Source organism: Hylobates moloch, unplaced genomic scaffold (genome assembly GCF_009828535.3).
Source record: "Hylobates moloch isolate HMO894 unplaced genomic scaffold, HMol_V3 SCAFFOLD_1, whole genome shotgun sequence".
In the NCBI taxonomy this organism is placed as follows: domain Eukaryota; kingdom Metazoa; phylum Chordata; class Mammalia; order Primates; family Hylobatidae; genus Hylobates; species Hylobates moloch.
The window spans coordinates 231,764,978-231,786,526 of NW_026652276.1; the positions used below are offsets into that span (position 1 = coordinate 231,764,978).

The following is a 21,549-nucleotide window of genomic DNA, read 5'->3' on the forward strand; positions in this document are numbered from 1 at the left end:
ACCCTTCAAATCACAATTCCAAAGCAGGCTGGCCACAGGCAAGGAAGCCAGGAGCCTGTTTACACAAATGCTCGCTGTTCAGGGCAGGCTGCCCAAGTCACTCCTTCCTGCTGTCCCCAGACCCGGGCTACTAAGGCCTGGGGGTCCGGAAGGCAGGGTTAGTCCCAGGCAACCACAGGGACGCTCCAGGGAGCCCTGCTGAAGGACAAGGACCTCCTCCCCCTGCATCTCAGGCTCCCCAGAAGCCACAGCCAAGATCCCTGCCAAGCCGATGGGACCCACGCAATCAATAAGCAGGTGACAGACAGCTTCTTCAGGTAGGGAATGTGGGGCATGGTTGCACAGGAGACCCACAGGGTTCCCTGGGATCCAGGGAGGGCCTTCATTCCCACATTGCCTCCCACAGTCCTGAGCACCTCAGCAACAAGGAGTTAATTTTTTTTCATTATGGCAAAATACACATACAATTTATCATCCTAACCATTTGAAGTGTGTGGTTGAGTGGCATTAAGTGCACACACATAGTTGTGCGGCTGTCAGCACCATCTGTCTGTCTCCAGAACTCTGTCATCTTCACAAACTGAAACTCTGGAGCTAAACCTTTAAAACTGTCTTATTCGACAAGTTTTTTGTTAGTTTGTCTTTTTCTTTTTTCTTTTCTTTTCTTTTTTTTTCCTTTTTTTTTTTTTGACGTCCCTGGGCTCAAATTCATCCAACAGGCTTTGATTGAAGATCTGCTGTGGCTTCCTGGGGGGAACACAGGCAGGACAACCCTTCTCTTAAGGCACCCAGTGGGGTGAAGAGGCGAGCCAAGAAACCTCCAGCCGAGAAGGCGGTAGCCCGCCAGGCGCAGGCCACCTCGGGGCACGGGAGGGGGGCCCAGGAAGGGGAAGGGGCCAACAGAGACTTCTTGGACCAGCCCTTGGCTGGTGAGAGGAACTTCTTGGCGCGGGGGATGGGGTGGCTGGGGGAATTCAAAGGGAATGTTTTCCTGTGGTCAGACTGGGCCTGATAAACAGTGCGCAGGGGGCCGGCAGGGCAGGGGGACCTAGGGCTGAGGACATGAGGGGATGGCTCTGTGAAAGTCCCAGCTTTCCAAAACCACAGAGGGAGGTAGAAATATGTGAAGCATGTGTGGCTCTTGAGGGCCTCTCACCCTCGGCCCATCGACCCCTGGACGGACTTCAGATAAATTACAAGCTGCCCACAAGCACTTTGGTGGGAATCTTGTTTTTCCTCTTTCAGACAAAAAGCAGATTTGCTGACAGATTAGGGAGCAGGGGGCTGGGGTGAGGGGGAGGTCACCCAGGAGCACAAAGCCTGTTCGAGAAGCATTAAATCACCAGTTAATGAGGTGCCGCTATGCCTTGGTGCTGGGGAGGAGAGGAAGAGTTCAGGGGAAGCCTCTGGAACTCATGGGAAGGGCTGCTAGGCCTGGTTTTTCCCATGACTCCCAAGGACCTGGACTGAACCGGTGGGGCCTGCGGTTCTCATTTCATTCCCCAGGCATTAATTGCCTATGAGGGGGCGGAATGATTACCACTGCTGTATGTCTGAAGACACTGAGACACATAGCAGTGGCTTCTCCAATGTCACATCCTAGTGAGGGATGGAGTGGGAATCAGGTTGGAGTTTGCAGCCAAGTTACCTTCTCTCCTGTGATGCCACTCCCCTGCCTGCTTCCCCACCCCATCACCTACCGGGTCACCTACTACTAACCAGCCCTCATATGGCACCAGCTCATGGGTCACGCCTTTGGCTTTTACAAGGGTATACAGTTGGTACAACAGATATGATTGTGCTCATTTCACAGAACAGGGTCTGAGGCCTGGAGAGGCTTTGGGTTTGCGCCAAATTCATGACAAAAATATATCTAAATATGCAAATGTGTGGTGCACTATAGGGGAGTGGTTAGGAACAAAAAGGATCAATCAGCCAGCCAGACCTGGGTTTTAGTCCTGACTGCTGTGTGACCCTGGGCAAGTTGCTTAACCTGTCTGTGTCTAGCTCTCCTCATCTGTACAGTGGTGATAAGCATATCATCATCTTGGCATTATTGTATGTGATAAGTAAAATTACACAAATTCCAGCTACTACAGAGCCTGGCATAAAGTCAGTGCTCTATAAATATTCATCAGCATCATCACCATCATCAGCTGTGGGCTAAGAGGTGTGAGATTGTGGAGGCCTGAGGCCAGCAGGGTGCCAAGGCCCAAGGAGGCTGTGGGGTGGAGGGTTGGACGGCTGTTTCAGAAGAGACAGGGCCCTTGCCATGGGTGGGGAGGGCCTCCCGCTGGCAGATATGCCACACAGAAGGCTCCACCTCCCTAACAAACTGGCAGAGAAATGAAAACTCAGGGCATGATTTTAAATAAACACTCTCCCGGCTCAGAAACAGTGCAGGTGCACTTACATGTCGATCGGTTCCAGGCTCAGAGGTTTGCAGTCAGGAAAGGTGGCTGGGTTGTTGCTGGTTTTGTGGTGGCGTCTTCCGGCCCTTGATCTGATTGAAGAGAGCTGCTCAGCTGGAAGTCCTCAGCTCCGAAGCTTCTAGGGCTCCATGCTCTGTGGTTTGCAGGTGAAAGGAGGTGGGGCCAGGGCATTAGGGGTACAGAGCAGGTCTTTCGTGGACCCATCTACCACATGGCAGCAGGGAGCCCCTTCCCCTTTCCTGGGCGGAGTGGACGGTTGCCTAGTGGTTTCATGTCTTCATTTGGCCTCGGCTGTCATGGGACAGCCTACGGGGGTCCCACAGCAGTCATGGGGCCCCTCTGTCTTTGCCACCCAGGTCTTGGTGGGGCATTGCCTTGGGTGAATTGGGTGACCCATTGTGACTCTTTTTCCATTGCTCTCTCAGTGAGGGATGGGGAGGGGTTGGAGGACACCCAGGAACAGGACAGCCATCCCCTGGCCCACCACACTCAGGCCACCACACTCTGCGGCAGAATCAGCCCCTGAGATTTTGTTTTTCTTTCGGGAACCCTGTGTTCCCTCCCTGAGCTCCCTGCCGTACATCCATCACCCCCAAGGCCTGTCGGTGTGTCTCGGTTCAACTCAGATAGTAACCCAGGGCTCATGGGCTTTCCCTGGGAGTCCTGAGCCGGGCGACCAGCCTAGAGGGGCTGATCCCCAGTCCAAACCCCTCCACCTACTCAGAAAACTGGAGCAAGATGTGTGGTGAGGAGGACCCGGGAACTGAGAGGCCAGTCGGGAGCCAGCTGGTTGGGGGGCCTCTGGGGTCGCAGTCGGGGATTAGAGGCCGGACCAGGAGCCAGATCCACAGCCAGAACGCTGTGGGCACGTGGGTGATGCAACCCACGCACCTGGCCCCACACTGACCCCTCAGCCAGCCAGGCCTTGTCTAGGCACCGGGTGTGTGGACATCTTTGGGGTCTACGTGTCCAGGAGCCCCATGCTCAGGGACCTCGCGCCCAGGGCCCCTGCGTGCTCCTCAGAAGCTCAGAGCACTCCACCTGTTGCCTCCTTCTGGGGTGGGCTACGGCTTCCTCACAGGCAGCCTCCATTCAGGACTCTGCTGGGGGGCTGCTGGCAGCAGGGAGTTACCTGGGCCACCCCCAGGGACCAGAGTTGCCCGTCGTGGGACCTTTCCTCTCTCCCCAGTGAGTTGGAAGCGTAGGCGTGGGTGGGGAGGGAGTGGGGGGGATGCTTTTGGGGACGTGGACCCTCTTATGCCCAGGAATCCCACTGCCTGGGCCAAGTATCTCCTTCTAGGACAGGCTTCTCCCTCCCCTCTCCCCCACAGGGGTGGGGTGTCCCCTCTAGATTCAAGCCCACCCCAACAGGAGGACCCAGTGTCCTGGAGAGGGCCCAGGAATGGAGGAATTCTGCAGGCAGGCACTTGGAGCTGCACCAGGTGAAGACCCGAGCCAAGGCCGCCGGTTCTGGGTCTGCCAGCCCTACTGCTGCAGGGGCTACGGCTGCAGCAGACATGCCCCATGCCCCTTTCTTCCCGAAAGCCCCTTCATTCCCACAGAGCCCACCTGTTCAAGCTAAGCCCCCACCCCAACACTCACCACCACTAATTTTTTTCTCTCTCGCAGGAGAGGGTTCTACCATCCTTCCAGAGGGGTCTCCCTTAGAAACTCCGAGGCCAAGATTAGCCATGAGGATAAAACCCAGAGATCAGACACAGAGACCCTGAGTTAGGCCTTTGGCCACATGGCCTGACAGCCTCAACCTGCTGAGTCACAGAGAGGCAGAGCCCCAAGCAAGCCTGGGGAGTCCTGAGCCAGCCTGGGTTCCGGCCCTCCCCCATCCCCATCGCTTCTGACCACCTCTCCCCACCATTCTCCTGTCCCTGGCCCAGGGGTTCCCCGGGAGTCGGGGAAAGCACCCTGGATCATCCGGCTCCTCCCGGCGCTGGGATGCCCACTGCCGAGAGAGCACTCAGAAGCCGCCCATTGGCTTTGAGGACTTTTATTGCCCAAGGTCCTGAGGTCTGCGTGGGACCACAAGGGGCTGCCCCTGTCCCCAGAGCTGCGCCCGGCCATCCTGGTGGGAGGGCTAGGTTAGAAGGAGTTGACCACCTTGCGGAGCGACTGCACGGAAGTCGCCCCTCTCCACCATGTACATGCGGCCGTGGTAGTTGGGCTCCCCATATAGGACCCACCTGGAGGCCAGGGGAGTGGGGATCAGGGGCTGCCAGGAAGTTTCCCAGGACTCCGGACAGAAGAGCCTGCACAGCCTGGCCACCCAGCAACCCCTCCCGGCCGAGTGGCCCCTTCACTCTGGGCTACACGAAGGCACCCACGGCACCCACCTCTGCTTTTATTTCCTTCCCCAGTGCTGTGTGGGGTCCGTGCTGGGGTGTGACACGTGTGGGGACAGGCCCAGTAACGTCCACATTTTAAAACTGACCAGTTCTGGCCGGGCGTGGGGGCTCAGGCCTGTAATCCCAGAATTTTGGGAGGCCGAGGCAGGCAGATCTCTTGCAGTCAGGAGTTGGAGAGCAGCCTGGCCAACACGGTGAAACCCCCTCTCTACTAAAAATACAAAAATTAGCCGGGCGTGGTGGTGGGCACCTGTAATCCCAGCTACTCGGGAGACTGAGGCAAGATAATTGCTTGAACCAGGGAGGTGGAGGTTGCAGTGAGCCGAGATGGCACCACTGCATTTCAGCCTTGGCAAGGATGCACTCCCGCCATCACTGCACGCCCCACACACTCCTGTTCCCTGATAAGGACCACCTTGCACAGACAGTGCCCCCAGCACCTGGCGGGGGGCCTGGCACAGAGGGCACCGTTCATTCAGTGAATGCCAGCAGGTTCCCACACGTGTGCTCAACACCGTGTCAGGTACCAGAGGTTCCATGGTCACACGACACGGTTCCTGCCCCCTCCTTGCCCTCATGGGGCCTCCCCTGCAGAGGAAATGGGCTGTGGGGGTGCAGTTGCACAGAGGAGCCTGCAGGGCACAGAGGAGGGTCGGGGAGTCCCAAGCGGGGCCCCTTCCTGTCCTCCTCCCCTTCTGCACACCACTGGGACAGCCACCAACAACCCAGAGAGCAGAAACAGTCAGGACAAGTCTTTACGGAGCCTGGAGGACCTGGGGCTGGTGGGGGCAGGAGAGAACACAGCCCTTCATCACCCAGGAAGCTGTGGGCCCGGCCTAGAAAAGCAGGAAGGTGTGGTGGGGAGGGAACGGGGGACCAGGAGGAAGAGACTGGAGGTCCAGGATAGTGGCCTCTGCCTGGGAAGGGGCGTGTGGTCCAAGGAAGACACCTCAGGATGGCTTGGAGCAGGGGCTGGCCCGACCCTGTCCTTCCCTCGCCATCTCTGAGATGAGTGAGGCTTGTCACGCCTGGTGCCTGGCACAGTCTGCCGCCTCGAGGGTTGGGGCCAGGAAGGAAGAGAGAGAGGCAGAGGGTGTGAGCCAGCCTGGAGCACCTGCTGGGGGACTCAAGGCAGGCCTGGTCCAGCCTGGACCCCACCCTCATGGCCCCTGTGTCCATGCCCCTCCACACCTACAGCTTTCCCACCCCACACCTATGCCATAGCTGGGGCCTCAGAGGCACCTCAGGGAGTCAGCTGGTCCTTTCTTACCCTGTGATGGGCAAGAAATGCCCCAAGCCATGTCCTGGGCCACATGAGGTTTCTCACATGGACACCCCCAAAAGGAGGGGACAGGGAACCGCCCATCCTCCCCTCCCCTGTCCTGGCTGTGGCTACTGGGAGGAGGCAGAAAGAGGAAAGGGCAGGGGCCTGTCCTGCCCACATCAACACCGTGCCCTTCCCCAGGTGAGGGTGGGTGTGGGCAGAATGCCAGTGCATTTCCCTCCGAGAGCCCACCAGGACATGGGTCTGAGGGGATGGGTCATGAGAGATGGAGTCTTGGCAGCGGGAGGTGGTGGAGGGGCCCTGCCTCGCCCACTCCCCAGACCCCAGGAAAGGCCTCCTAGCAGTGTCCCCTCCGGATCCAGGGGACCTGGGGGCGTTACCTCCTTGACAAAGGCTTACATTTGTGTAAGAGTAACAGTCTTAGGCGGTAAAGGCTGAGCTCCTCGCAGGGACAGTGGGGATTGTGTGCCCCTCAGTCAGAGAAATATCAGCCTCCACCTTCCCCACCTTCGTTCTCAACAAGCCCCTGAGCGTTGGGGGAGGGGCGGGGGGATTGTATCTAGGGCCCCAGGACGTCCTCCATGCAAAGGCGTGACTTGGGCCTTACAAGACGCAATTTAGCCAGCAAGTTTTCCAGGGCAAATTCTTGTTTTGGAATGCCACCCCTGGGCTCCAGGTGCCACCAATTTAGGGCAAAATGCAATTTCGTAAAACGGAATCCTGGAGCTAGCTAGAGTGACAGAAACAGCAGGAAGGGGGCCAACATCAGGCCACTGGGGAAAGGTGGGATGTACACCCTTGGTTCCAGGACCTCCCTTGGATATCAAAATCCGAGGATGCTCAAGTTCCTGATATAAAATGGCATTGTATTTGCATATAACCCACACGTATCCTCCCGTATATAGTAAGTCCTCCCTTAACACCGTCAGTAGGTTCTTGGGAACCGGGCTTTAAGCACACGATATATAACAAAGCCATTTCTCCCCTCATCAATCTTATAATGAATCCACACTGAACAAGACCATATATTCGAGGACCTGCCATACATCGTTTCACTGAAAGTCACAGTTTCCAAGAACCCACCCACAATGTTAAGTGAGGACTTACTGGACTTGAAATCGTCTCTAGATTACCTACGACACCTGATCCAACATAAATGCTATGTAAATAGTTGTACAGTATCTTTCAGGGAATAATGTACATATTCAGCATAGACACAATCGTGGGGGGATATTTTTGTTGTGCAGTTGGAGCCCATGGACATGGGGTGCCACCTGTGCCCAGCTGTGCCTCGGCTCAGTCTCTGTCTCCCTGCAGTCCCTCTGTCCCCTGCATCCCCTCCGAAGCTCCCTGGCCTTGAACCTCTGGGGTATAGAAGGCAAATTGTTCCTCAATTGCTTCGATAGGAGCCAGAACCATGCATGGCCAGCTGGAAACTGTGTGAGGGGCTCTTGGCCTGAGGGGAGGGGACTGAGGCCTGGGAAAGCGGCCAGCTCTGGAACAGGGACAGACACAGGCTTGGCTGCAGTCTCAGCTGTGCCACTCCCATGGGGCAGCTGGGCAGTCAGCCTTCTGAGTCTCAGCTTGCCCTTTGTAGAACGGGGGCGATAATATCTACCTGACCTAGAGGTGTGGGCTGGACAATGAAAATAGATGGCCAACTTGAAGGCTCAGAGGGTAGTTGCAAAAGGGGAGTGTGCGGGAGGGCAGGAGGGGGCATGCAGGCTGCCCTTGGTTGACCAGGAGGAAACCCAAGTGTGGGGCAGACAAACCCGTCTGGGCCTGGGCAAAATCCCCCCAGCTACTCTGTGTCCAGAAGTGAGCCACCCCGAAGTCCATCTCCTGCCAGAGGCTAGGGTGGTGGGGGTTTGCAGAGAGGCCCGGTTCAGGGGTCAGCTCTGCTGGGTAGGCGCAGGGCAGGGTGGGCCGGTCCACCCTTCTCAGAGCAGGTGAGCCCACTGTGGCTTTTCCAGCCCGCAAGGCCCTGGGGGATCCCTTGGTAAGCAGGTGTCCCCCGGCTCAAGAAAACCAAAGGCGGCCTCTTGTATCAGATCAATCGCAGAGAACCGTGCAGCTTTCGATGCATTCTCCTACCTCTGCTCCTGGACTGAGGCCCTAGAGGGAAGGTCTCAGGGTGCCTCTGGGGCCCAGGGTCCCTCTCTGAGGCCCTTCTGGGCCACAGGGGAAGCTCCCCACTGCTTGACTGCGGCAGGTGAGGCAGCTGAGGAAAGGAGAGGGCCTGTGGGGCCAGGGACACGCTGCCCACTGCTGGAGGTCTCATTCCCACCCCACCCACCACCCCTGCGTGGCGGGCAGCCTCCCACGCCTGGTGCTGAAGGGCCCAGCTGGGCCTCGGGGTGTGGCCACGTGGCCTGTACTCACGCTCCATCCCCGTACACCTTGATGGCGTTCACGCAGTTCTTGGCCCAGCCCCCACTCTGGAGGAAGGGGCAGTCCTCCAGGAACTCCAGGCACTGGTCCGTGAAGTTGCAACCCTCGAAGATTTCTAGGCGGAAATGTTCCCCGTGCTCCAAGACCAAGCAAAAAAGAAGGAAAGAAGGAGGTTGCTGTGAATTCCCCTCTCCCAGAAACAGGAGCCCCGTGCAGGAAGGAATTAGGAGGTACCCAGGGCACTGGGCACCCCCACCCCACACACTTCAACCCCGCACTTCTATTTGTTCTTTCACATGAGATGTGGTTGGAAGAAAGGGTTCTATTACTCTACAAATGTTCCAAGCCACTGAGCTGGTCCAAGCTCCTCTTTCTACAACTAGAAAATCTGAGGTCCAAAGAGGGCCAAACTGACCAGAGGCCAGCGGTCACACTCAAACCAGGGCTGGGGTCACGGGGCTCCCTCTGGGTGCTCAGCCTGGGGGACTCCTGCCCTGGTCACACCAACACACTCCCGGTTCTGTTCTCCACCCCTGGGCCGCAGCCCACAGGCAAGCCTTCAAATGATAACATTTTAAAACTGTAATAGAACCTTTTAGTAAAACATAAAGCCAAAAATCTAAAACAAATACCAGATCTCATGTGCTGAAACCCCTGCTGGCCTTGACATCATCGTCCCCTAGGCTCAGCACGTCTCCCTACATGATTCCCGCATTTCCAAAAGGCAGAGGAGGGCCAGCCCCTGCCTGGCTCAGAAGCCGGCAGGGCCTGGTCTGCGTCACAGCTGGCCCCAGGATAGCTCTGAGGAGAACAGCAGTTCGCAAGATACCACGGATATTTTTCGTATAAATAGCATTATGCAGGGTCCAGGGCCAACCATTTAAATTTCTTTCTTCCAAATGTACCACAGCCTGGAAGAAATACTAAGAAAGCATTCTTACAGTTTGAGATGCCAAAGCCCAGCTGGTTTTGCAACTGATACAGAAAAGAGAGGGGGCACCACACAAAGGCCCCTTTTCTGGGGTTCCTCAGATGTTCACCAGAACCGCCCAGCCCAGGCGTCAGGGGAGGGTCCTCAGCAGACATAAGCGAGACTCTCTGTGATGAGAGACGCGCACCCCCAGGCTCAGGAGTCCGCCACTTCCCACCTGAAGCTCCAGAGCTCACAGCAGGTCAGTGAGCACCCATGACCTGGGGGAACAGCCTTGCTTAAATCCCACCCTAGGAGCAGCTGGACAGAAACAGTCCTTCACCACGGGGGAGCCATACCCCTCGTCTGCCCTCCCTGCACACACCTCTTGGGCGGCAGCGACCTGTGTGATTCCAAGGGACCTGCCCCCCAATTTTCCCCTGACAGGCGGGTGATTCTTCAGCTTTCTCCATCAGCCATTCCAAGACCGGAGCATGGAAGGCTTCAGAATGTGCTACAAGACCACCTGTACCAGTGGCCACACTAGGCCCAAATCGGCCTCCCATTGGCTGAGTGTCCCCTATCTGGCTGGAAATCTAAATGTGGACGATTTCAACAGCACTTTAAATGGAAAATGCAGCTAGATTTTTGGATCCGAAACTTCAAGCGGTTTATTGATACCTGTATGAAAACTCAGGGCCACTCTCGCTCGGTTCCCAGCAACTTGGCCCCCCACCTACTCACCTCATGCCAGCAGGTGGCTCTGGGTATAGCTGCCTCAGTCTTACAGGCTTTAAAGCTGGGAGGACCACGCTCCCCGATTCCTTGCCACTGTCTGCCAGGGCTGACCCTCGGTCCCTCCAGCAGGAAGACTCAGCCCTCGGTGGACGGGCCCACTCACCATTCCTACAGGCCGACAGGAGTCCATGTGATCACTGTGGCTGTTCCAGCGGAAGAAGTCGGGGTACTCGCTGTGCTCCAAGATGAACTGCTGGCCCCGGAAGTTGGGGTGATTGAAGCAGACCCAGGTTCTGCCCTCCACGCGGATGGAGTTCACTCGGTTCATAAAGCCCCAGTCCTGGAAGTTGTCACAGTCCCCGAAGACCTCCAGCTTCCGCCCCGTGAAGTGCTTGCCCTCATAGAGAGTGATCTAGAAAGGGCAGGTTACAGAGCTTAGGGTCAGGGTCTTCTCTCCGTCAGTGTTGGAGGCTGGCATCTGAGTCCCAACATCCTGGACGGAACCCCTACTCCCAGGCCCCCAAAAGCCCAGACCTGCTGCACACAGTAGGTGCCCAACACTATTTGCCAATTGGGCAAAAGAATGAACAGCTGCCAGGCTGATGCCATACACAGCTCCTGTTCCTCCCCACCCTTAGGAGCTCACAGTGGGGCAGACAAATGTCAGCAGCGGTTTGGGGACAGGGGTTTCCCCTTTATCTAGGTGCCCATTTCAAAACGGGCTGTTTTCAACTTCCACTGCATTTTTAACTCATTTTTTAATTCTTAAAACATAAAGCCGATAATAACATTAAAGGAGGTGTTTTCTTTTTTTTTTGAGACGGAGTCTTGCTCTGTCGCCCAGGCTGGAGTGCAGTGGCGCAATCTCGGCTCACTACAAGCTCTGCCTCCCGGGTTCACGCCATTCTCCTGCCTCAGCCTCTCCGAGTAGCTGGGACTACAGGCGCCCACCACCACGCCCGGCTAATTTTTTTTTTTTTGTATTTTTAGTAGAGACGGGGTTTCATCACGGTCTCGATCTCCTGACCTCGTGATCCACCCACCTCGGCCTCCCAAAGTGCTGGGATTACAAGCGTGAGCCACCACACCTGGCCAAGGAGGTGTTTTCAAAAGAAGAAACGTCGCCCACAACCCTCTCATGGTAACCCAACATATATTTTGCAGAAAGTCAGCTTCCTGGGATTGGGCCTTCTTCACTGGAGAGGCTGAATCGGCCGAAGCCACGTCAGGGCCTGGCTCAGGATTAATGTTCTCAAAAGAGGGCTTATACGTGCCACCCTGTCTCTCTGTTTTGTAGGTCGCACCTTTGGGTAGCAGGCATGTACCAGATCTGGAGCTCCATCACCCCAGTGGGAGTTCAGACATCGTGTCCTATAGCTACGTGGCACTCACAGGTTGTCCTTGTCCCAAAACAAAACAAAGTGAAGCAATAACAATCCCCCAGACTCCTTTCCTGCTGTGGAACCTAAAATCCCAACCATTCAGTAACTCTTTGGGTTTCAAGAACTGTGGCCCTAGAAGGGGTCTGTCAGAGTGCAGTGATGTTCCCTATCACTATGGTCGTTTGTGCCTCACCAGTGTCTCCAGTTCACTCAAAGGAACGTGAGAATTGCCCTTCCAGGCCCCTTGGAGTCAGGCGTGGCCACATGCTTTCACCAGAAAGGAGGCAGACACCCCGGTGTTCTGCACCCCAGAGTTACTGGGGCCCTTTGTTACTGAAGCATCACTTGGCCCATGCAGACTCATACAGCAACACAGTCACCCCCAGACACTCTGGAATGTGGCCTTGGAGACCAAAGGCTTCATGGGAGTGGCTAGGCTAGGGGCACTGGAGAGGGGGAGGGCCAGGTCTCCGGTGCTTCCTGCACTAGGCACGGCTGGTAGAGGGCGCCTGAGGGATTCGGGGCTTCCTCAAATTTCAACATTTTTCAGAGAACCAGCCCTAAGTGTCCCTGAAGAGACCCGGAGGAAGGAAAAGCCACAAGGACCAGCCTTGGGCAAAGAAGCCGCAGCAGTGGGGCGGAGGGCTGTGGGACAAGCCAAGCCTTCCCCACCTCCCCCGCCACAGGAAGCCCCAGGGATTCTGACCACCCTCCCCACTCCTGACTGCGGGGCGAGGGGTTGGAACCCCAGAAGGAAGGAGCGGAGATGGAGACCTTCCTATCCACCCACAGCAGAGAGGCCCCAGGCCAATAGCGAGGCCACCCCATTTTATTAAGAAATTAAACCAGCTTCCCTTGGATTTGTCACCATCAACAGTGTGCACCCTCCTGCATCCCCTAGCACAGGGGGCGAAGGCGGGGCCCCACCTGGTTTCCTTGGGGTTGAGGGACGCACTCACCTTCCCCGAGCGCTGCGCCATGGTGCGCCCCGCCCCGTCCGCGGGTCCCCGTTTATACCGGGCAGCGCCCTGCTGGCTCAGCGCCGCCCCGGACAAAAGATTTGCTGGGCCGGCCCCGGCGCATTAGTGCTGTCGGGTGTGCTAAGCCCGAGGGGCCACCAGGCTGTTGGGATCCGCCGCGGCCACCCTGTGCCACCGCGAGTGCAGCCCGCCCTGCCCGGGGTCTCCGTGTGCTCTCCGCGTTTGCTCCCAGGCCTTCTTCCTCCCTGAGCCCTCGCGCCCAGCCCGCGGCTGTCCCTGCCCTACCCTGGAGTGGTGGGGGGAGGAGGGGAGGTGTCTCTCCAGCCCTCCGACCATTCTTCCCCTGCGCTGCCCCGCAGCCCTCAGGCCCATCTCCCTCCCTCCCAAGGCCTGTTCCGAGCTCCCCAGTCCACTCCCCTTTCTCACCTGGCTGCAGGTAGTCTCGCCTTGGTGCCAACTTGTTTGTCTCCATGAGGATGCAACCCAAGCTTCCCCGGACAGATAGACAGCCCTTGACCGCCCCTCCCCTGGCTGCTCTGGTTTGAGCTCCCAGGTCCCCACCTTAGACCTCCGGCTCCAACTCACCCAGCCCCTGATGCACCCCCCCACACCCCACAAAACGCCAGGCCGGGTCAGGCCTCCCTCTCCTCCCGCTCTCTTCCTGCCTGCCTCCCTCCCTGGCACTCTCCCTCCCTGGGTCCCTCTCTCCTTGAAGATCCTGCCGAGGGTGCCCAGGTGCCCCGCGCTGCCCTGAGCTGGGAGCACAGTGCTCTGCCCCTTGCCTCTCTGCTGCACCAGCCAAGCCACCCTGGACGCCCAGGATCAGTTTACAGCACAAAGCAGCCCCACCGCGGAGGGAGAGTTCCCCAGGGCCCAGAACGAAGCACTTGGCAGACAGCAGAGGCTCAGAGATTGTGGAGTGAGCAGAGCGAACATGGAGCCCACAGGATGTGCAGCCCCCAAACGGTTGGGGAGATGAGCTGGGAACACGGGACTCATGACTCAGATGGCTGGGGTGGTGGGGGACAGGCTCTGAGATCAAAGGAGAGGGGGGCAGGTGCTCCACAGCAGCTTCTGCTGGAGGGGAGGGAGAAGCTTTGGGGAGGAGTTTGGGCTGCTCTTCCCTCAAACAGTGTATTTTTATGACCATTTCACAGATGAGACATTGAGGCCCAAGAAGAGGAGGTTATGTGATTCTTGGGGCAGAGGGGTGACCTTGCCTCTGCTGTGGGAGGTTTTCGAAAGTAGACAGGGCACGAACCAGAACCTGCATGTCACCCTTGAACCCGGGGACGGTCTTCCCCAGGGACGCCGCCCGGCTGCCTCCACTGGCTCCCTTACTTGCCAAGCCACACATTCCAATGTTTCTCTCTGGACCTGGGCCCTGGTGGGGATATAAAATTAAAAACAAAATCTCCGGCCAACCCAGAAAACTTCTCCACAAAGGTAGAAGGAAAAGAAAACAATGTTATTATTGAATAAACTTTGAACTGGAACGTGATCTGCATCACGATCTCTCCCCTAAGAGATGGCGAAGATGGAGAGAGATCTCACTCTTCCGTAGCCAAGCAGACAACCCACTGCATTCATGTTTTCAGAATAAAATTGCTGATTTTCTTATATCTCTATGACTGGAGGTGGGTTTTGCAATTTGGAGTCAGGTGACAGCTGAAGTCAGGCTTCTCAGGAAACGGGGAGGGTGGGGACACTTAGTCCTTGATGTCAAGACTCAGAGAGATGGTCCTGGCTCCCAGAGGAAACACGACTGAGTTGTTGATTGGCAAGAGGCTTGTTTAGCCATTAAAAAGATTTACACACATTTGAAAATGACAGAGAAGGAAATTCTGCAAGAAAAGGGAGGAAAGGGAAGCCTCTTCCCTTATTTTCAACAGAGAAAAATAAGCCTTAAAAAAAGGTTTTATTTTTTAGAGCAGCATTAGATTCAAGCTGAATTCAGCAAAAGGTACAGCAATTTCCCGTATACCCCCTGCCCCTCCATACACACACACACACACACACACACACACACACACACACACACACAGCCTCCTCCACTATCAGTGCCCCCATTAGAATGGTACATTTGTCACAACCGATGAACCTGTGTTAAACATCAGGACACAGGATTAGAAGTTGAGAGAATGCCGCATAGACTTTGTTAAAATAACACATTTTAAAAGCCTCTCCACATAATGTGGTTGATTTTTCACTCTTTGTCCAGTTGAGTATGTAAGTGTTTGACTCTTAACTTTTTCTTTGGGTCTTCATCTCCTTATAAGGGCTCCCGTGCCACATAAAACTTGTATTAAATAAGTTTGTATGCTTTTCTCTTGTTAATCTGTCTTATGTCAATTTATTTCTCAGGCCCAGCCAGGACCCTAAGAGGATGGAGGTAGAACTTTGCTGCCCCTATAGTGCAATGTCATGGTTCCACCATATAGAGTATTCTCGCCGCCTTAAAAGCTCCCTGTGTGGGCTAGGCGTGGTGGCTCACACCCGTAATCCCAGCACTTTGGGAGGCTGGGGCGGGTGGATCACCTAAGGTCAGGAGTTTGAGACCAGCCTGGCCAACATGGTGAAACCCTGTCTCTACTAAAAATACAAAAACTAGCCAGGCGTGGTGGCAGGTGTCATCCTAATGCTCTTGGGAGCAGAGTGGTCCTGGGGCTTGGGAGAGGCCATCCTGGGTAGCGTTTGAGAGACAGGACTCAGGACTCCCCTCCAAATTGAGGCTGTATGTGACACCACTGTGTAAGACCCCCAGGTTCTGCCCCCTTCCCCACTTCCTTCTCCATGCCCACCCCCAGCTCCAGCCACCGTCGGCACCAGTGGAACTGCTGCAGGAGCCTCTCAGCATCCCAGTCTGTCTGCTCTGGGCTCCTCCAGACCGTTCTCCACCCACAGGCAGAGCGGCTCCTTTCCCTATATATATTATGAGTCATTTTAGGCAGCGAATCTACCTTCCAGTTTAAGAAATAAGACATTACAGGCCAGGCAAGGTGGTTCATGCCTGTAATCCCAGTGCTTTGGGAGGCCAAGGAGGAAAGATCGCCTGAGCCCAGGAGTTTGAAATCAGCCTGGGCAACAACACAAGACCCTGTCTCTAGAAAAAAATTAAAAAATTAGCTGGGCATGGCACATGCCTGTGGTCCCAGCTACTAGGGGAGGCTGAGGTGGGATGATTGCTTAAGCCCAGGAGGTCAAGATTGCACCACTGCACTCCAGCCTGGGCAACACAGAAAGATCCTGTCTCCAAAAAAAAAAAAAGACATAAGACATTACAAATAAGGGGGCTCCTAGGTGCTTTAATGTGAATACTCACTTAAAACCTATAATCTGATCCTATCTAAAATTGCTCCATGGCTTCCCATGGCCCTTCAAGTGAAGTAGGGCCCAGGACACGCAGGACCCTGAGATCAGGCCTCCTGAGATGTTGCACCCATCCTGGGGTGCGGTCCCAACACCGGAGCTGAGCTTCCCAGGGCTCAAGGACCTGGTCCCCCTGCCTGCCCTCCCCCCAGCCCCACTCCCCGACCTCTCTCGCCAGCGCTCACCATCCCATCTGTGTGGGCGAGGCGCTCAGCGCTAGAGCTGTGGACACCAAGGAGGAGGCGCTCGAAAGATGTTTACAAATGGGCTGGGCGCGCTGGCTCACACCTGTAATCCTAGCACTTTGGGAGGCCGAGGCAGGAGGATCGCTTGAGCCCAGGAGTTCCAGACCAGCTTGGGAAACAGGGTGAGACCTTGTTTCTACTTAAATTATATATATGATATATATATATATTTATATATATTATACATATATATACATTTATATATATGAGAGAGAGAGAGCCCAGGTGAGGTGGCTCACGCCTGTAATCCCAGCACTTTGAGAGGCCGAGGCGGGTGGATCACCTGAGGTCAGGAGTTTGAAACCAGCCTGGCCAACATGGTGAAACCCCGTCTCTACTAAAAATAGAAAAATTAGCCGGGCGTGGTGGCGGGCGCCTGTAGTCCCAGCTACTCGGGAGGCTGAGGCAGGAGAATCGCTTGAACCCGGGAGGCGGAGGTGCAGTGAGCTGCGGAGGTTGCAGATCGCGCCACTGCACTCCAGCCTGGGCGACGACAAAGCGAGACTCCGTCTCAATATATATATTTATATTTTTAATAAATATATATATTTATTAAAGATATTTATAGACGAACAAAAAGTTGGAAACACTTTGCATACCAAAGCTCAGGCGTGGGCGAGAGCGGGGAGACTAGACTCCGTCCGCGGTCCAGGGTTGCGTGGCGCAGCGATGCCCGCTCTGCCCGACGCTCCGCTAGCGAAGCGCAGTTTGTGGTCGCCGGGCCCGCGGCTCCCGCCTGGGCTCCGCGCTGCCGCCCCGCGCTGCGGGTTCCTCTCTCCGCCTCCTGCGCCCGGTCAGCTGCGGACGACCCTGATGAGTGCGTGAATGAGAGCATGAACAAGGGAATAAATTCGCGGAGGCCAGCACCCCCAGGCTGCAGCGCCGGTCGAGGGCCCCAGCGGAGCTCGGCGGGGCTGCGGGGCGGTTCCAGGAGGCTCGCCCCCTGCTGGGGACCGAGCCTGTGCCTTGGCGTGGTGGCCGCCGGCAGGCAGCAAGGAAGGGGGTGTAAAGAGCCCAGTTAGGCGGAGTCCCTGCCCTTCCGAGGGAGCCCGTCTGCGAGTGAGTCGGGCCTGGGCCTCTGCGGGGGTCGCCCCGCCAGCCCGGGCCCCCTGGCTCCTCCCCATTTCCAGCCGGCGTCAGGGAGGGGGCTGCAGTGCTCCGGAGGTCGTCGGATTCCAGCAGGGAAGGAAGGGCGGGACTTCTGCGCCCCAGAAGACAGTCCCTGGGTCTCCCACCCTGAAAGCCAGCGAGGTTCGAGTAAATGAAAGTTGCTGAAGCCTGACCCCTCGTGGTGGGCACTGTCACCACACACCCCGGGGCGGCCGCGGGAGGATTCAGAATTAGAATTATTATTGCCGTTATATTTGTTTAGAGATGGGCTCTCCCTATATTGCCCAGGCTGGTCTTGAATTTCTGGACTGAAGCGATCCTCCTGCCTCAGCCTCCCAAGTAGCTGGGACTACAGGCGGGTGCCACCACATCTGCTTAGAATTATAATAAATTCGAATTCTCACAGTGCTTACTTATAGCCAGCACCAACTAAAGCTTAACATATATTAAGTCATTTAATTCTCTCAACAATCCTAGGAGGTGGGTTCTGTCGTGATCCCCATCTTAGAGTTGTGGGGAGTGAGGCTCAGCCTGCATGAGTAACTTGCACAAGGTCACAGGGTCACACAGCAAGCAGGCAGTGAAGCTGGGATTTGAATCCAGAATTGGTGCCCTTAACCTCTACAGAGAATTATAACGCAAACGTTTCCTCACCTTTGTGCAGTTTTAAAAGCACACCAGCTTTATCTATTCATGTTCTTACTTTATTTTATTTTATTTGAGACAGAGTCTCACTCTGTTGCCCAGGCTGGAGTGCAGTGGCGCAATTTCAGCTCACTGCCTCCTGGGTTCAAGCAATTCTCTGGCCTCAGGCTCCCGAGGAGCTGGGACTACAGGTGTGCGCCACCACACCTGGCTAATTTTTGTATTATTAGTAGAGACGGGGTTTCACCATGTTGGCCAGGCTGGTCTCGAACTCCTGACATCGTGATTCGCCCCCCTCAGCCTCCCAAAGTGCTGGGATTACAGGTGTGAGCCACCGTGCCCGGCCTCATGTTCTTATTTTAGATCTCGCTTCACTTCCTTCTTCCTCACCTAAGTCATCAAAACATCCTGATCGAATGACTCAAAGGCTGAAAATATGCTCATCCTTTAAAAGCTACCCCTCAAAGTGCAAATTAAAAGCACAGTGAGACATCACAAGTGTCGTTGAGGGTGTTGAGCAAGTGGGACTCTCACTCACTGCTGGGGGGCGTGTGAAATGGTCCAGTTACTTTAGTTTTTTATAAAGTCAAGATACGCTTACCATGTTAACTGACAATTCCACTCTTGGTGTTTACCTAACAGAAGTAAAAACACAGACCCCCAGCTTTGCACATGTTATAGCAGCTTTATTCATCACAAACCCAGCCTGGACGCAGCCCAGGCGTCCACCAATGGTCGAATGATAACTACATCGTAGTTCATCCATACAACTGAATACCGCTCAGCGGTAAAAAGGAACAAACTCCCGATACACAGATTTGGGCAGGGAAGGAAAGGCGGGACGTCTGCACCCCAGAAGATAGTCCCTGGGTCTGTCTTCTGGGCATGAATAAATCCCAGAAACATCCGCTGAGCCTAGGGAGCCAGATGCAGAAGACTGCATGCTGAGTGGCTCTATGTGTATGAGACTGGACAAGACACAGGACTCTTTGGTGCCAAACAGTACATCGGTGGCCTCCTGGTCCAAAGCTGGTAGTGGCAGAGATGGTGATTTTAAGACATAGCACAAGGGAACTTTTTGGGGTGATGGAAAGTTCTATATTTTGATTGTAGTGGTGGGCACACAGGTGGATACATTTGTCAAAACTCATCAAAGTTTACACTTAAAATGACTGAATACAGTAATCTCAGAACTTTGGGAGGCTGAGGCAGGCAGATCACTTGAGGTCAGGAGTTTGAGACCAGCCTGGCCAACATGGTGAAACCCTGTCTGTACCAAAAAGTATAAAAAATTAGTCGGGTGTGGTGGCGTGTGCTTGTAATCCCAGCTACTTGGGAGACTGAGGCAGGAGAATCGCTTGAACCCGGGAGGCGGAGGTTGCAGTGAGCCAAGATCGTGCCACTGCACTCTAGCCTGGGCAAAGGAGTGAGACTCTGTCAAAAAAAAAAAAAAAAGTGAATACATTTACAGCACAATCTGACAAGGCTTTAAGACAAGAATTTGGGGTGTTTAGAGAGATAAGCAAAGCGGTCATCTGAAAAGGACAAGAAAGCCAGGTGCAGGGACTCACACCTGAAATCCCAGCACTTTGGGAGGCTGAGGTGGACCGATAGCTTAAGCTCAGGAGTTCGAGACCAACCTGGGCAATATGGCGAAACTCTGTCTTTACAAAAAATACAAAAATGAGCCCGGTATGGTGGTGTGTGCCTGTGGTCCCAGCTACTTGGGGTGAGGGGGCCTGAAGAGGGAGAATCACTTGACCCTTGAAAGTCCTCAGCTATTATTGCCTCGGGAGGTTGAGGCTACAGTGAGCAATGATCGTGCCACTGCACTCCAGCCTGGGCGACAGAGCAAGACCCTGTCACAGAAAAAAAGGGTGTTCCAGAAAAGCATAATACACACAGCAGAGAAGCCTTATTTGATGCAATAATGGCTGAGGACTTTCAAGGGGGGTAGAGGTTGCAGTGACTTGAGCCCAGGAGGTGGAGGTTGCAGGGAACTGGGATTGCACCATTGCACTCCAGCCCGGGCAACAGAAGGATATCATGTCAAAAAAAAAAAAAAAAAAAAAAAAAGGACAAGAAATCATGAAACAAAAACAAAGAAATAAAATAAGTCAAGCATGAAAAATAATCATTTAGAAATTTTGGAAGTAAAAAATATAAAGTAATTGAAATAAAAATTTTATGGGACAAACTCTAGACTGGGCCCAACAGAGGAATTTAGGGAATTCACAGATGGCTCTGAGAAATTCCTCCAGAAAGCAATGTATAGAGAAAAAAATCAAACCATGATGCAAAGTTAAGTGACATGACTGAAAGATTGATAGTTCCCACATACGTCTAAAGAATGTTTTAGGCTGGGTGCGGTGGCTCATGCCTGTAATTCCAGCAGTTTGGGAGGCCAAGGCAAGTGGATCACTGAGACTAGGAGTTTGAGACTAGCCTAGGCAACATAGCAAGATCCCATCTCTACAAAAAAATAAAAACATTAACCGGATGTGGTTGCATATGCCTGTAGTCCCAGCTACTTGGGAGGCTGAGGTGGGAGGATCGCTTGAGCTCGGGAGGTTGAGGCTACAGTGAGCGATGATCGTGCCACTGCACTCCACCCTGGGTGACAGAGCAAGACCCTGTCACAAAAAAAAAAACGGTGTTCCAGAAAAGCATAACACAAACAGCAGAGAAGCCTTATTGGAGGCAATAATGGCTGTGGACTTCGAAGAATTGAAGACAATCTTGCATCCTCTGGTTGAAAGTACCCTCTGAGTAGTAAACAAGATAAATGCAAATGCTGTAACTACACATCGAGACACATTGTGATGAAACTTCAGAACCTCATGGTTAAGGAGAAAGTCTTCAAATATGTCAGTGAGAAAGCTGGATTGCCTCCACATCAGCAGCAGACTTCTCAACAGCAGCAACACACCTTGGAGGAAAATAGAGAAAAGAATTCAAAGCACTAAGGAAAGATGACGGCCGACCTTGAACTTCATGCCTCGCAAAACGACCTTTCTCCTTTTGTTAAATTCTAGTGAAATACACGGAACAGTTTAAAGTATTTTGAAGCGTCCGTTTCAGTGGCAGTAAACACATGCATCGTGTTGTACATCCGTCGCCGTTATCCATCTTTGTACCTCTTTTCATCTTGTAAAATGAAAACTCTGTCCCTATTAAACACCAATTCCCATTTGCCCCTCCCACCGTCCCAGCAATCTTCATTCTACTTTCTGTCTCTAGGAATTTGACCACTCCGGGGCCCTCCTATAAGTGGGATCATGCAATAGACCTTCCTTTTCAAGGCTGAATAATATTTCATTTTACGTACGTATTGCTTATCCAATCAACTGTAGATGGACACATTTTCACTATTGTAAATAATGCTGTCAGGGACATGGGTGTACAAATATCTTTTCCAGAACCTCTGATAAACTCTTATTAAGCAAGAGTAAGGGCAAAAGAAAATCATTTCAGACAAGCAAAGACTCCAGTGTTTACCACACAGAGGCTATCACTAAATGAGTAACTGAGGCCGGGCGCGGTGGCTCACGCCTGTAATCCCAGCACTTTGGGAGGCCGAGGCGGGCGGATCACGAGGTCAGGAGATCGAGAACATCCTGGCTAACAAGGTGAAACCCCGTCTCTACTACAAAATACAAAAAAAATTAGCCGGGTGTGGTGGCGGGCGCCTGTAGTCCCAGC

At 54.3% G+C, this 21,549-nt stretch overlaps 1 protein-coding gene across 2 annotated transcripts; it reads right to left on the minus strand.

Annotated features, from left to right (window-relative positions):
* Positions 1-280: 280 nt before the first annotated feature.
* On the minus strand, positions 281-16,720 carry CRYGN (crystallin gamma N). Of its 2 annotated transcripts, none has more exons than XM_058428151.1 (5): positions 16,692-16,720; positions 10,280-10,528; positions 8,460-8,605; positions 2,414-2,565; positions 281-747 (listed from the first exon to the last, which is right to left on the minus strand). In XM_058428151.1, exons 2-4 carry the CDS (start codon positions 10,442-10,444, stop codon positions 2,433-2,435), a joined length of 444 nt encoding a protein of 147 aa, XP_058284134.1. In that variant the 5' UTR covers positions 10,445-10,528; positions 16,692-16,720; the 3' UTR covers positions 281-747; positions 2,414-2,432. The 2 variants fall into 2 exon arrangements, with proteins under 2 accessions (XP_058284134.1, XP_032618142.1); XM_032762251.2 differs by lacking the exon at positions 16,692-16,720 and adding an exon at positions 12,458-12,702.
* Positions 16,721-21,549: the final 4,829 nt, after the last annotated feature.

Bases quoted from the DNA above. Each gene is read 5' to 3' on its own strand.
- CRYGN (XM_032762251.2), bottom strand. From the start codon at position 12,478: ATGGCGCAGCGCTCGGGGAAG. The intron at 8,606-10,279 runs GTGAGTGGGCCC...TTGGTCTTGGAG, and splicing joins CCTGTCGGCCTGTAGGAATG to CACGGGGAACATTTCCGCCT. The intron at 2,566-8,459 runs GTGAGTACAGGC...TGCAAACCACAG, and splicing joins AAGGTGTACGGGGATGGAGC to AGCATGGAGCCCTAGAAGCT.